The 15,412-nt window shown below is 42.4% G+C and overlaps 1 protein-coding gene across 1 annotated transcript in view; it reads right to left on the reverse strand.

Annotated features, from left to right (window-relative positions):
* The window catches only part of LOC309547984 (transient receptor potential cation channel subfamily V member 1-like), a 278,758-nt gene that overhangs the window by 59,735 nt on the left and 203,611 nt on the right, over positions 1 to 15,412 (reverse strand). The window contains exons 12-14 of the mRNA XM_082247975.1: positions 7,822 to 8,148; positions 1,210 to 1,379; positions 987 to 1,139 (exon numbers count right to left, since the gene is read on the reverse strand). Coding sequence (XP_082104101.1) covers positions 987 to 1,139; positions 1,210 to 1,379; positions 7,822 to 8,148 — 650 coding nt within the window. The remainder of the gene's footprint in view (positions 1 to 986; positions 1,140 to 1,209; positions 1,380 to 7,821; positions 8,149 to 15,412) is intronic.

Below are 15,412 nucleotides of genomic sequence, written 5' to 3' on the forward strand. Positions count from 1 at the left end.
TGAAAAACTGACATAATGCATGTCTATGTAAATACAGATGTCTGCGGATGACACCACTGACATCCGTTTTTGCTTCAGTTCCGTTTTTTGAAAGGAAGAAAAAATAGGGTTCTTCTCCGTTCAAAAAAACTGAACTGAACTGAACTGAACTGAACTGACAAAAAACGGATGTCAGAGGATGATCATCCGATGACATCCGTATTTACATAGAGATACATTATGTCCGTTTTTCATCCGCAAACGGATGGGATGAAAAACGGACATACGGAACGCCCGTGTGAAAGAGCCCTTAACCTAACGAATGCATCTGAAACTAAACAAAATGTGATGTGCACATGTCTAGTAAAGAATACCCAATCAGGTGCAAGGAAAAAAAAACAGTATTTTTCTTGCGCATGATTGGATGATGGAAATCAGTAGAGCTTCCCCACATTACCTAAGCTCTGGGGAAAATGCGTGCAACTGCATTTGCAAGGTGCACAGCCTATTTGTCTTTAGTAAATCGGCCCCACTGTCTAGTGAACTGTGATTGACCTAAACCAATACTTATAATACATGCATACTGCTATATACTGCAACCTGCAATAATTTATTGGGTTAATTTACCACTAACCAATCTGATGTCTGGGCTCTCATTAGCAGTGCAGTATCCATTTGCCTAACTTGATGTGTCAGTGAGGCTGAGGTTGTTCTCAGAGAAGAACAGATAACCCAATCTACCAAGCGGCTCCTGCAGGGGTATCGCTACAAATGTACAGTCCAGCTACAAATCTTTTAGAGTTCGGGTAACAGTGTCATATGTGAGAAACACTACCGGTGTTCAGCTAGAAGCCTGGGGATGGCTTGAACCCTTCCTGGTCATTCATTGACTACCCCGGAGGACCTTGTTCTATAAGATGCAACCATAGGCTGTTATATGTAACTTTTAGTACTAAACATTTACTTTACACAATATTGGCACTGCAGATAATATACATATTGCTTACCTCTGTAATAGGTGTCTGTGTATGCTGCGTTGATGAATGCTTTGAGATTGTCTGTTTTTTCTGCAATTTCTAGCAAGAGCGGAATGGTTTCGTTTTTCCCCTGACTCAGATTCAGCATGGCTTTTAGTAGACAAGTTTTCCCAGTTTCTGGTTCTGTTGAATAAAAATGTTAATAAATCCAATTCTGAGTTTATTACACATGGAAAATATATCAATTTGTTACCTTTAAACTCTTTATCGGTAAGATGTTTCTGAGTACGGAGTAAATAAACCATAAGATCATCTAATTCTTCACAGTCCCCATAGGCCACAGCGTCAAAAATCCTGGTCCGATCGTACAGCTTAAATGTTCTATCCTTACAGCTGGTTGTGGATTCCAAGGAGGAACTTTGCCTTTGCAATGAAGAAAATAGAGTGTCAATAGTTTAATTAATAAAAAAATTGATGTAGGTAGGAGGATAAGCAAACTTGCTGCAGTTTAATTTTTGAGACATGCTTCAGATGTAATTGTTCTCTTACTGTAAAGTTTCTGAAGGAGACTGCAGATGGGAGAACATATACAGGGCTGCTGGTAGGGGCAAATGCCCCCCGGAATCTCTGGCTCCCGCTGTATCTAATCACGCCTCGCCAAGACCGCATGCACATAATCATGTAGATCTACGTAATTATGCGCAGCCGAGCCACCCTGCCGCAGTAGATCTGCGCAGGGTGGTCGGCAAGTGGTTAAGGAACCGGCAGCCACCGACTTGTTAAGGGTGGTCACTGCATCCTTCACAACCAATAAGTCATCAGCTGGCAGCAGGCTTCCCCACTGGCAGCTGAAAGTAAAAAAAATATTTTAAAAACTGGGGAAAATTGAAAAAAAATGGCATGGGCCCCCCAAAATCCATACCAGACCCGGGTCAGGAAAGGGAGGAGACAAGCGAGCACCCCCTGCCCCTGGAACCATACCATATGACATGCCCTCAACATGTGGGGGTGCTCTGCCCCCCCAAAGCACCTTGTCCCCAAGTTGATGGGGACAAGGTCCTCTTCCCCACAACCCTAGCAGTTGGTTGTGGGGGTCTGAGGGTGGGGGCTTATCGGGGAAAAAAAAGGACTGCTCATGCCGAAGGCTGATGGCGCCTGCCAGCTCTGCCACTTGTCAAGTGGTGATCCTGCCCCATTGTGACATCATCGGCCAGGAGCATGGGGTGGGGTCACCAGGTAACGTCACTGGGTGGCCTCGCCCCCCCAACTTGTTTGAAAACTGTTAGGCGGTGGAGCTGACGATGGATCTAAACCAGAGGGACATTTTTAAAAATGTATATTTTTTAAATAAAAGTCAAAAACTGTCTAATGTGTTTTTTACACTACAATTTTTTTGGTTAATGAGTAGGGGTATTATTCATTCATATGGGGGTAGGATCTGGGGGCCCCCTTGTTAGAGGGGGCTTACAGATTCCGATAAGCCCCCCTGCCACCCCCCACAAGGACTGTGGGAAAAAGGCCCTTGTCCCAATCAACATGATGCTTCGGGGGGTAGATCTGCATGTTCAGATAAGGGTCTGGTATGGATTTGGGAAGGGACCCCACATGTTTTTTTCACATGTTTAAATTGTCTACAATTAGGCTGATGACTTTTAAAATAACTCATGCAGCATTTTAGTAGCAATTTTTAGGCCTCTTGCACACGATACTCCTGTTTGAGCATCTCGTGCCTTGAAAAAGCTCAGTACAGCTTTTTGAGCTAAAATACAGCCCATTAATTGTAATGTGCCTATGCACACAGGCGTGTAAACAAGCGCTTTGCATTCTTCAGTAAGAACAAAATAGAAAAATCTGCATTTTTGGTCAGTAATTTAAGCCTCAATGCATGCAAATACTCGCGAATACTCGTAAATACTAAAGGTCTAGAAAAAGTAGATGCTCAAACATAAGTATTGTGTGCAAGAGGCCAAAAGGAGATGTTCAAACAGCAGTATTGTGTGCAAGAGGCCTTAGTGAATGCCAAAAAAACTTTAAAAAAACGCTGCACAGTATCTGACTGCATACTCGGGTGCGGTAAGATACCGCTTTGTGAATGGAACCCACTGTCACAGGATAAATCTGACAAAAAGAAAAGAGGATGCACAATGTCGCATCATAACAACAGAGGTACAATTAGTCAAATTGATACAAGCCCTAAGGGCGTCAGACCTGATTATTTTCAGTATGTGACCAGAGCTATTAGGTCCATGAGTTATATGATGGTGTGGAAGAGGGACAATTATAAGGTTGGGTAGTACGAGAAAGAGGGAGGGTGTAAACCTCCGTCTACACGTTGGGTCCACATATAGTGGGATGGAAGGTATGGCTGTCGTTACCTCAGTTAGCATCCATGGGGGTGGGCAACCAAAAAATTTGGGAAGCCCATAGGTGAGAAGAGCGAGGAAAGGAAAAAAAGAAAAAGCCACAGGGAACAGAAAGGAAGGAGGAAAAGCTAGGAAAAAAAGGGAAGGGAGAAGTAAGAGAGGAATGAGAGAGACCCAGGGGGAGGAGAAAACAAGAAGGCCCAGTGGGAAGCTCCTAAGTCATGTGCAAGGTGTAAATCGGGGTGAAAGTAACGTTTCAACAAAGTCAGGTGGTAGATAGGACCCATACTTTTCTGAACAGAATTTACTGTATTCATCAGGAGTGACTGTTGAAGGGATTTATGAATGTTTGTAGCATCAGGCAGTCAAGATCTTACATATGGGTGTCTTCAGAAGAACTGATTTGCAAATGGCTATTGCCACAGCTCTACAAATATTTTCAGTTTAGAGCACAGACACATCTACAGTTCCTTTATTGTTAAAGAATATGTAAACCTAACATTTCATATTCGTGATGTTTGCCTGCTGTACCATGTACTTGTATGAAAAAAGTATCCTGTTCTCTTTGTATTGCTTCCTTTGTGTGGAAAACTGACCAAACTAAGCAGGAGAAAACACTGTGGTCAGTTCTCTAGCTATGCTGGGAACTCAGTCTGCTCTCCTTCAATGATCAGACTTGTGCTGCCCCCCCCCCCCCCACACACACACACACACACACATGCACAGCCTTTCAATGGGAAGCTCAGTGTGCTGCTGTTTCTCCTCCCCAAGCTCTTATGCAGCTGAGAACAAGAGATTATGTGATCACTTCTAAAAAATGAATAAAGGTATTTATAATGTTTTTTATATCTATGCACAAATAATTTGCTGTTCATTTCTATTTTAAATTGAATGGGTTGTTTTACAAGGTGAGGGTTTACAATCACTTTAAGCTCTAAATTTAACATATGCATTTTGTTTTTTTTACTGAAATTGGGAATGCCTAGGCAAGAATTACATTTTCCTACTCCCACAGCCTTCTGGGATTACCCTGTCACATATCCTAGGAGGCTGCAAGTGCCGGGACACACCGAAACTGGTGGGTGGAGCTAGGACACATCATAGGGGGCCACCTTCCTGAACCTGGAAGAGGCAGACAGCTTCTGATGAATAAGGAGGAACAAGATGGCAGTGTGCAACCTGTACTGTAGCACCTGATCAGTGAATTGCAGCAGGACAATGCTGATACTGCTGGACAGGTAAACCTGGTTATACAGTAGTAGAATTTCATTCAACATTTTTCGTTCTAAGAATATATGTTTGTTTTTCTAATCATGAGTGGGGTCAAATCAATGTTTGTTTTCTACCACAGTGATGAGAGAATTCAAAGGAGCAGGATGGGAAATTTCTAATTTCTAACAAAAAATGTGGTTTTCGTTCAATAAAGTCCATTCATTCCAAAATCAAATGTTAGAAGAAACCAAATCCTTCGAACAACATTTAACTGTTCTGAGAATTTCTGAACAAAATTTCTTAGGAATTCTATTAGTATATACCCAGCTTAAGTATTTGAATCAAGAACATTCCTGCACAACAGTTAAGGGATGGGGGGGGATCAAAAAATAGAGAAGGGTGAATCAAAATGTTAAGATTATTAAGCTGATACAGAATCCGTGCTGTGGCTGTGCCACTCTCCCCTCTTTGCATGGTCATTATAAACCCTGGAAGTACAGGAAAGAAATCTATGTAATATTACTTCATAGAAAAATCTTTTTATACTTTGATATGACATGATGAGAAGTAGTAGCCACAGAATCGATTTAGATTTTTACATTTTCCATGTAAATTTACCTACTGAATAGCTCCCAACTGATTTAAAGGGACTGTCCCTTATTTGAAACAAAGTCCCTTTGTCCCTCTTTCCTCCCCATAGTCCCTCATTTTTGGTCTGATTTATGCACTTTTTATCTTTCAAAATGTGTTTCCCAGTGCTAAACCTTTCATTCAAATTCTACATTTCTGCATTGGTAAATTTCAAAAGTCAGTATAAAGGAATAGTAGTGGTAGAAAAAAGCACTTGTGGGTTTAAATAATCATTTTATTTGTATAATTCTCCTTTAAGGGGGCGTGGCAGCAGGTGTGTCCTATGCCTACATACTTTAATTAATAGTTGTCCCCCGATCCCATCTTAAAAAGTTGGGAGGTATGCTGTTGGCTGTATGAATGAGCAATGGGGACCTCATAAACCATGTGTATATTTCTACACTCAAAGCATGGCCTACAGAGAGAACATAAAAAATGTCCAAGATATTCAAAATTATTGGTAAATGTACTGTATATCATGTCAAATTTTGTATTGCTTCCTTAAAACACACTGACACAACAGAAATATATTGGCTGTCATTACTGGCTTCCCATTGAAAATGCTAGATGCCTAACTGTGTCTGGCCTAAATACGTCCCTGATGCTGAGCAAGCATGCAGCAAATTAAAGTCAAAAGAAAGATAAATTTCCTTATCTTTATGATTGTTCCATAACTCTGAACAGTACTGAAACCAAGGTATCGGCATTTTCGGCAAGAAGACCAAAAACTAGCAGAGATAAGAGCAATGTTTGCTTTCGTATTGTTTTCATGAGCGGTGAACTTTAACAAACTTAAGTGTATGATAAATCTTTTCCTATTTGCTGCCTTTTGGTCTTTTAGATATGCAAGTGCGAAAAATACCCGCTGGTGATGCTATAAATCCAAAAGTGCTTCTAAATTCCTGAGTTTTGTCTCTGCTGCATAGATATTACAAGCCATGTTACCAACCTTGCCCAGCTCACCTCTGTGGACTACAGAACACCTTGTAAGCGGGAGTAATGCCAGGTGGTAAGCACCCAAGAGGGAAGGAATGGCAGACGGAAGTCCAAGATTTCAAAGGAGTGTATTGTCAAGAACATTCCAAACATACTGTAACAGAGTCTATGTAGAAGTTCCGACTGGGCAGAAACACTCACAGATAAATATTCAGTACTTGTGGAGAGCGATACTCGAGGACTGACAGCACCTAGCACAGGAGGCTGCTGATAGGCAGTATGCAACGAGACACTGAAGTGGAAAGGTTCCACACAGCAACCAGGGCTCGAGTCCTGCGGGAACACATGGGAAAGGCGTTCCTGTACTTATTCTACAACAGGAACACCGTTCCTGTTCCCCCATAGCCCCGACACGATCCCAGCGCCACCTCCTGCTCTGGGATGGCGGGTTGGTAAGCCCAAAATGCGGGTCCCCGTCCCACCATCCCCGATCATCACTGTAAACATAGCTTCCTGTATAGCGCCGGCTTCTGTCACAGGCGGAGTGATATCAAATGTACTCCGCCTCCCCCTGTGACAGGGCATAGGAGCCATAGAGGAAACATCAACTCTGCAGATGAGAGACATGAAAGAGGGAGACATGAGAGGACAGAGACATGAGAGGAGAGAGACATGAGAGGAGAGAGACATGAAAGAGAGAGACATGAGAGGAGAGAGACATGAGAGAGGGAGAGACATGAGAGAGGGAGAGACATGAGAGAGAGAGACATAAGAGAGAGAGAGAGAGACATGAGAGGAGAGAGACACGAGAGAGAGAGATATGAGAGGAGAGAGACATAAGAGGAGAGAGACATGAGAGAGAGAGACATGAGAGAGGGAGAGACATGAGAGAGGGAGAGACATGAAAGAGAGAGAGAGACATGAGAAAGAGGGAGACATGAGAGGAGAGAGACATGAGAGGAGAGAGTCATGACAGAGAGGAGAGACATGAGAGGAGAGACATGAGAGAGAGACATGAGAGAGAGAGAGACATGAGAGAGACATGAGAGGAGAGAGACATGACAGAGAGGAGAGACATGAGAGGAGAGACATGAGAGAGACATGAGAGAGAGACGAGAGAGAGACATGAGAGGAGAGAGACAGAGAGGTATATACGGTATACACAAACACACGCTTTTGTTTTATTTTTGAGGTTGGGTGTGGTAATCTTGGGTGAGTTCCCACACTTTATTTCCCAGGACTTGACCCCTGACAGCAACAATAACGAACAGTCCCTATACTGTCCCTCCTCCTCTGGAACTTTCAATACTCTAGGCACACTCTCCCTAACCAGCGGGTTCTGGTCCCTATCCTAACCACATGCAAAATGAAGGCCAACTGCAGTGAGCCAGTGCTCTTTATAAACACTACTCTCTCTAAAGATGGCCATGGAGGTCAGGAGTTCCTCCTGTCTTCCACTCTCCCTGTTTGCTGGCTGTGGACAGTGCCACCTCTGTACGGAGGTCAACCTACACCTGCCCACAACCTACCCTATGTTATGGAGATAAGTAGAGGGTGATGTGTAGTCCTAATCCACTTCTTGTTCGGGGGAGTACAGTGAGTAAAAGTTGTCACCCTATGACAACTAATCATATACCATATAAGGATTAGTAATCTGCAATATATTACCTTTGTTCTTTTGGATTTAGATACGCTTTACTAATGCTCTGAAGCAAGTAGCCTACCTGGTTAACTGGTTACCATGTTTTCCTTTATCGAGGTTTACGTGGAATTTAATTGTTGGAGACATAATTTTGCTTTCTATTTGATAGACAGAGTCCATGGGGGCCATTTCACGTTCACTGTCTGCTTTGCCAAAGCGGCGACCCCTAGGTTTTGGTGAGCCAAAAATGGTATACTTGGCATGTTTTAGTTTTATGTGTTGACTGTTTTCATGGATGGATTGAGTGTTGTCTTCACTGTGCGAGTCTTCAGCAGAAGCATTCGTTTCCTCAGTGTGGTCTGTTTCCTCAAGGTCCGAGGAGCTCCCCATCTTCTTCATTTTTGCTAACCTGTATAAATAAAAAAATGCAGGAGTTGTTAGAGTGGTGAACCTAGAATACCTGGTACCTGAGGCCAGTCATTTTTTAACACCCTCCCCCAAACAATTGCAGCAATAAAAGGGTCATGTGCAGTGCCAAACTGTAGGTATAGCCAAACTGTGCCAAAAGTGTGAGGAGCATAAAGAAAAGAGCCTTGATTGAATACAATTTGAGCCTATTCACAGTACACAAAGCACCCGTAGGCCACAATTCTTGATAGCGAAAAAGGGGACTGGGATTTGGATAGTGTGGAAAAGATATAAAAGTTTTGGCTATTTTATTTGAGTTCATTCTCCTCATCCATAAAATAGAATGTTGGTCCAGGATGCTTTTAGGGCTTTTAATTTGCTATTAGTGGGGATATAATTGGCAGAGTAAAGATCAGAATAATGGGAGGTCAGTTGAATGCCAAGATATTCCAACTGTCTGACATCCCAAGAGACTTTAAAAGAAGATTTGAGGATGTCAATGTTGCAGGAGGCAACAAAATATTAAGTGTGCAGTCTGAGAGTAGAAGGATCAGCCTTTATGAATTAATGTAAAATTTTAACCTCAAAAGGAAAAACAACTGTTTCTATAACTGCCTAAAGAGTGTTAACTGGAGTTTAGCTTCAATTTGTTTAGTGTATCTAAATCTAATAGTACATCTAACACTCCCCTCCCCTCCCCCCAGACTGACGTTGCTGCTGTCCATAGGTGTCTCTGTTGCTCCTTCATCCAGAGTGGAGGCACTCTAATACAGGAAGGGTGTTACTGGCCAGATCACTAGGTAAAAACAGAGGGGAAAAAAGCCTAAAAAAAAAAAAAAAACAAATGCAGCCACCACATCTAATGATTGGTAAGCTGCAATATATAACATTTTTGGTTTTGGGTTTATTGCCATTTTAAAATAACTTAGATCACTTTGCAGGTTTCATCTTAAAACATGGTAATACAGTGCATCTGGAAAGTATTTACAGTGCTTCAATTTTTCCACATTTTTTTATGTTACAGCCTTATTCCAAAATTGAATTTTTTTCAAAATTCTACAAACAATACCCCATAATGACAACGTGAAAGAAGTTTGTTTGAAATCTTTGCAAATTTATTTTTAAAAAAAATCACATGTACATAAGTATCCACAGACTTTGCAATGACACTCAAAATTGAGCTTGGGTGCATCCTGTTTCCACTGGTCATCCTTGAGATGTTTTTACAACTTGATTGGAGTACACCTGTGGTAAATTCAGTTGTTTGGGCATGATTTGGAAAGGAACACATCTGTCTATAAAAGGTCCCGCAGTTAACAGTGCATGTCAGAGTATGTCAGAGTGCAAACCAAGCCATGAAGTCCAAGGAATGGTCTGTAGACCCACGAGACAGGATCATATCATCATGGCACAGATCTGAGGAAGGGTACAGAAAACTTTCTGCAGCATTGAAGGTCCCAATGAGCACAGTAGCCTCCATCATTCGTAAATGGAAGAAGTTTGGAACCACCAGGACTCTTCCTAGAGCCGGCCGCCTTGCAAGATACAGCCTCCTGAATGTGGCTCTTGGCTATCAGTCATTCGGTCCCATATTCTGCAGGCTTCCTTTGGCGCCCTCTGCAGCCTATTCTTTCTGCAGTACTTTGGATGTTGGCAGACTTGAGAGAGTCATGGTCATTGATCCATACATCCCTATTGACCTTGAGGATATCGCTCAAACATCTCATATTTCTGTATAATCATAGTTACATAGTTACATAGTTTGTGAGGTTGAAAAAAAGACATCAGTCCATCCAATCATGCTGGTGTTGATTGCTCTATAATTTGAGAGTCAACAACATCTGGTAAGCAGTTTATCCATATCCACATGGTGTTTGGGGATAGTATTTCATCTTCATTGCTTTCATTGCCACTCACTGGTGTGTGGCAGATTCTTCTCGGTCACTATTCATATGGAATTTTATATGAACTTTCATTATTGGTTTACCATGTATTGGCACTGCCCATTTATGTATATAAGAATAATAAACAAACTACTCAAAATTTGCAAATAAACATTTCTGACATTAAAAAAAAAAAAAATGAGTGACCAATATAGCCGCCCTTCTTTTCAATAACAGTCATAAGCCTTCCATTCATGGAGTCTGTCAGTTTCTTGATCTGTTGACGATCAACTTTTTTTCTTTTTTTTTTTTTTTGTGCAGCAGCAACCACAGCCTCCCATTGTTCACTGTTTAAAGAGCTGTACTGTTTTCCTTCACTGTAAATCTCCCTTTTAAGAAGGGCCCACAGGTTCTTAATAAGGCTTAGGTCAGGTGAGGAAGGGGTCCATGTCTGTAATCTTTCATCTTTAAAGCCTTTACTGGCTAGCCATGCAGTGGAGTACTTCAATGCATGCGATGGAGCATTTTTCTGCATGGTTATCATGGGCTTCTTGAAAGATGCAGATTTTTTCCTGTACCGCTGCTTGAAGAATGTGTCTTCTAAAAACTGGCAGTAGGTTTGGGAGTTGATTTTGAGTCCATCTTCAATCTGAAAAGTTCCAACTAGCTCATCTCTAATAATACCAGCCCATACCAGTACCCCGCCTCCAACTTGCTGGTGTCTGAGTCGAAGTGGAACTTTGTGCCCATTACTGATCCAGCCACAGGCCCATCCATCTGGTCCATCAAGAGTTACTTTCATCTCATCAGTCCATAAAACCTTTAAAAAAATCTTTCTTCAGATATTTCTTGGCCCGGTCTTGACATTTCAACTTATGTGTCTTGTTTAGTGATAGTCGGGTTTCAGCCTTCCTTACCTTGGTCATGTGTCTGAGCACTGAACACCTTGTACTTCTGGGCACTCCAGGTAGGTTGCAGTTCTGGAACATGACAGCACTAGAGGATAATGGCTTCCTGATAGTTTCATGTTTGATTTGATTAAATCTTTGGCAGTAAATTTGCATCTTTTTTTCTCAACACATTTCTATGTTTTTTGCCACCCTGCTGACCATTTGCAACAAAATGTTTGATGGGTCTGTGATCACGCCCCAATATCTTAGCAATTTCAAGAGTGCTGCATCCCTACGCAAATACTTTTTACAACTTTATAACCCAGGTATACTATTAAACGGCAGGCGGTTCGCTTTAGCATAAAAGTGGTTCCAGTGGCGGATTCGCCATGGGATCACTTTTATGGGTGTAGAGAGAGGTGCCCCCCTCCTGCCACTTCTCATCATTTCCGCTGCTTACCGGAGAGATTGGCAGCGGAAACAATACGATCCTGTGTACAGAAGTCAAGTGAGGGCAAGATAGCCCCCACTCAACTCTACGCCCTTGGAGGACCGGAGTGATGTCAAATGTCACTTCCGCCTTCCGGCCTTAAAGGGCCCTTTTTTTTTTTTTTATAGAAAAATAAATTTGTTTTTTTTTTCTAGCAAAAAATACTGATTTTAACTTGTAAACAACATGTGTCAGAAAGAAGCTTGGTCCTTAAATGGTTAAAACCCCTTTTTTGGTCAATTTTTCCAGGGCAAAAGAAGCTGCATAATATTTATGCACACCTTGATATTGGGTGTTGATCTCCTTAGGCCACACCCTCCCTCATTACACAAATACACATCACCTGATATGCTCAAATACAATAAGCATTCAAGTTTATACAGCTTAGAGTTGGACAATATGCATAAAAAGGACAATTTGATCAAAATACTCACTTGCCTAATAATTGTGCACACAGTGTAGATGCTCAGTCTGACCTCTCTGGATCCATCCTCTCAATAGGTCTGGCAATGTTAAAAACCTCTTCACTGACTGGAGGCAGTATATGCACTAAGCACTCACAAGACACCAACAGCCAATAGATAAATGTAGTATTTATTTTAAACCCTGTGGTACAAAGTGCAAAGCCAGTACCTCAAAACATCCATAAATGAAAGACATCATCCAAAGCTGCATGTAAACACTTCAATGCATCAAACGCCACACCATCATCCACATCATCCAAAGCCGCATGTAAACACTTCAATGCATCAAATGCCACCACAGAGCCATGAATAGTAATCCCGGGTACTGACATAACTAGTAAACCCAATATTAAAATAATGCCACCCCCTAAAATAGGTGGACCAAGGTACAAAAACCACATATAGGAAAATCTAAACCTTATCAAGGTAAATCTCCTACATGGAAAAAGGAAGTTATTCCGAGTATGATGGTAGTTATAAAAGAGATCCCTAGGAAATCCTAACGATGATTAGATTTAAATCCTTAGCAACTCAGGATAATGAGTAGAAAGGAGGAAGGTATAGTATCTCACAAAAGTGAGTACGCCTCTCACATTTTTATAAATATTTTATCATATCTTTTCATGTGACAACACTGAAGAAATTACACTTTGCTACAATGTAAAGTAGTGAGTGTGCAGCTTGTATAACAGGATCCGAACGCATCTGGAGTATTCTGTCCAGTTCTGGTCGCCAGTCCTCAGGAGGGATGTGTTGGAGCTGGAGAGAGTCCAGAGAAGGGCAACTAAACTAATTAGGGGATTGGAGGTCCTTAATTATGAAGAGCGTCTACAATCGCTTAATTTATTCTCCCTGGAGAAGAGACGCCTGAGAGGGGACATGATAGCAATTTATAAATACCTCAATGGTGATCTCAGCATAGAAAAAAATCTATTTAGTCGCAAGGATTGCATGAGGACTCGAGGGCATACAATGCGATTAGAGGAGAAGCATTTTAACCTCAGGCAACGCAGGGGGTTCTTTACTGTTAGGGCTACAAGATTGTGGAATGCTCTATCACAAGAGGTCGTTTCTGTGGGAAGTATGGCTACTTTCAAAAGACTCTTGGACGTACATCTCAAGGATCAGAACATTAAGGGGTAAGAGAGATGATTACGGACATACACACCTACACAGGTTGATCTGGATGGACTATTGTCTTTATTCAACCTCAACTACTATGTAACTATGTAAAATAACTCAACACACAGCCATTAATGTCTAAACCGCTGGCAACAAAAGTGAATACACCTCTAAGTCAAAATGCCCAAATTGGGCTCAAAGTGTCACTATTTTGTGTGGCCACCATTATTTTCCAGCACTGCCTTAACCCTCTTGTGCATGGAGTTCACCAGAGCTTCACAGGTTGCCACTGGAGTCCTCTTACGCTCCTCCAAAATGACATCACGGAGCTGCTGGATGTTAGAGACCTTGCGCTCCTCCACCTTCTGTCTAAGGATGCCCCACAGATGCTCAATAGGGTTTAGGTCTGGTGACAGGCTAGGCCAATCCATCACTTTTACCTTCAGTTCCTTTAGCAAGGCAATGGTCGTCTTGGAGGTGTGTTTGAGATTGTTATCATGTTAGAATACTGCCCTGCTGCCCAGTCTCTGAAGGGAGGGGATCATGCTCTGCTTCAGTATGTCACAGTACATGTTGGCATTCATGGTTACCTCAATGAACTGTAGCTCCCCAGTGCTGGCAGCACTCATGCAGCCCCCGACCATGACACTGCCACTACCATGCTTGACTGTAGTCAAGACACACTTGTCTTTGTACTCCTCACCTGGTTGCAGCCACACACGCTTGACACCATCTGAACCAAATACATTTATCTTGGTCTCACCACAGGTTCCAGTAATCCATGTCCTTAGTCTGCTTCTCTTCAGCAAACTGTTTGAGGGCTTTCTTGTGCATCATCTTTAGAAGAGGCTTCCTTCTGGGATGACAGCCATGCAGACTATTTTGATGCAGTGTGCTGTGTATGGTCTAAGCACTGACAGGCTGACCCCCCCCCCCCCCACTCCTTCAACCTCTGCAGCAATGCTGGTGCCAATTATACATCTATTTTCCAAAGACAACCTCTGGATATGACGCTGAGCATGTGAACTCAACTTTTTTGGTCGACCATGATGAGGCCTGTTCTGAGTGGAATCTGTCCTGTTAAGCCGCTGTATGGTCTTGGCCACCATGCTGCAGCTCAGTTTCAGGGTCTTGGCAATCTTCTTACAGCCTAGATCATCTTTATATAGAGTAACAATTCTTTTTTTCAGATCCTCAGAGAGTTCTTTGCCTTGAGGTGCCATGTTGAACTTCCAGTGACCAGTATGAGAAAGCGAGAACGGGAACACCAAATTTAACAAACCTGCTCCCCATTCACACCTGAGACCTTGTAACACTAACGAGTCACATGACACCGGGGAGGGAAAATGGCTAATTGGGCCCAATTTGGACATTTTCACTTAGGGGTGTACTCACTTTTGTTGCCAGCGGTTTAGACATTAATGGCTGTGTGTTAAATTATTTTGAGGGGACAGCAAATTTACACTGTTATACAAGCTGCACGCTCACTACTTTACATTGTAGCAAAGTGTAATTTTTTTAGTGTTGTCACATGAAAAGATATAATAAAATATTTACAAAAATGTGAGGGGTGCACTCACTTTTGTGAGATACTGTATATGGCTTGCCATCCACAGAACTCCTTTAAAAAGGAGGTAACAGTACTCTTATGAGAGGCACACAAAGAATGGGTTTGGTCACCAACATAAGAGCTCTTATCCTACGCAAGAAAATAACCCTTACCCTCCTTACAAAAGAGAATCAGAGAAAAGAGTGGAGTGGGAAGACCACAGGGGTCAATATAGACAAGAAGGGGAAAGAGGTACATATGGGAGTTACAATAGATCGCAGACCTCTACATTTAACTGGACGCAAAACCATCAGGGCTCTAATAGTTTTTTTAGGGTGGGAACAAAGCTGAGAAAGAAGTATGTGTCAGGAAAGACGTTCGCATGAATACAGGCACATAGGCCTAAGAACCACTGCCCGTGGCCTTTTGATGAGTGCTATTTGCATGCCCATTGGTGCCAGGTGTGCTATTTAAACTGTACTAGTCCTCTGCATCAGTGCTGTTTGGTCTATTACGCGCCTGAGCATCTGTTCCAGTGTTTATTCTCTGTTGCTGACCTCATCTGTACCTTACTCTGCATGAACTCCGCCTGTCTTGCCTTTGGAATATTATTCTGCCTGCTCCCATGTATGACCAGTCTTGCTTTTACTGACCCTGGCCTGGTTCCTAATTAGGGATGGGCGAGCGGTTCGGGCCGAGCATGAGTTCGGCCGGAACATTGTTCACGAAGCACCCACATTTTCTGCGTATCTGACGGGATGTTCGCCCACTGAGTGCACAGTCAATAGGTTGTTAAGGAGCAGGGCCAGGAAGCCGGCTACTGCGTCTTTAACAATGGATGAGCCATCAGCTGGCTTCCCCGCTGAC

This window comes from Pelophylax lessonae (genome assembly GCF_965119305.1).
Source record: "Pelophylax lessonae genome assembly, chromosome: 2".
Taxonomy (NCBI): Eukaryota; Metazoa; Chordata; class Amphibia; order Anura; family Ranidae; genus Pelophylax; species Pelophylax lessonae.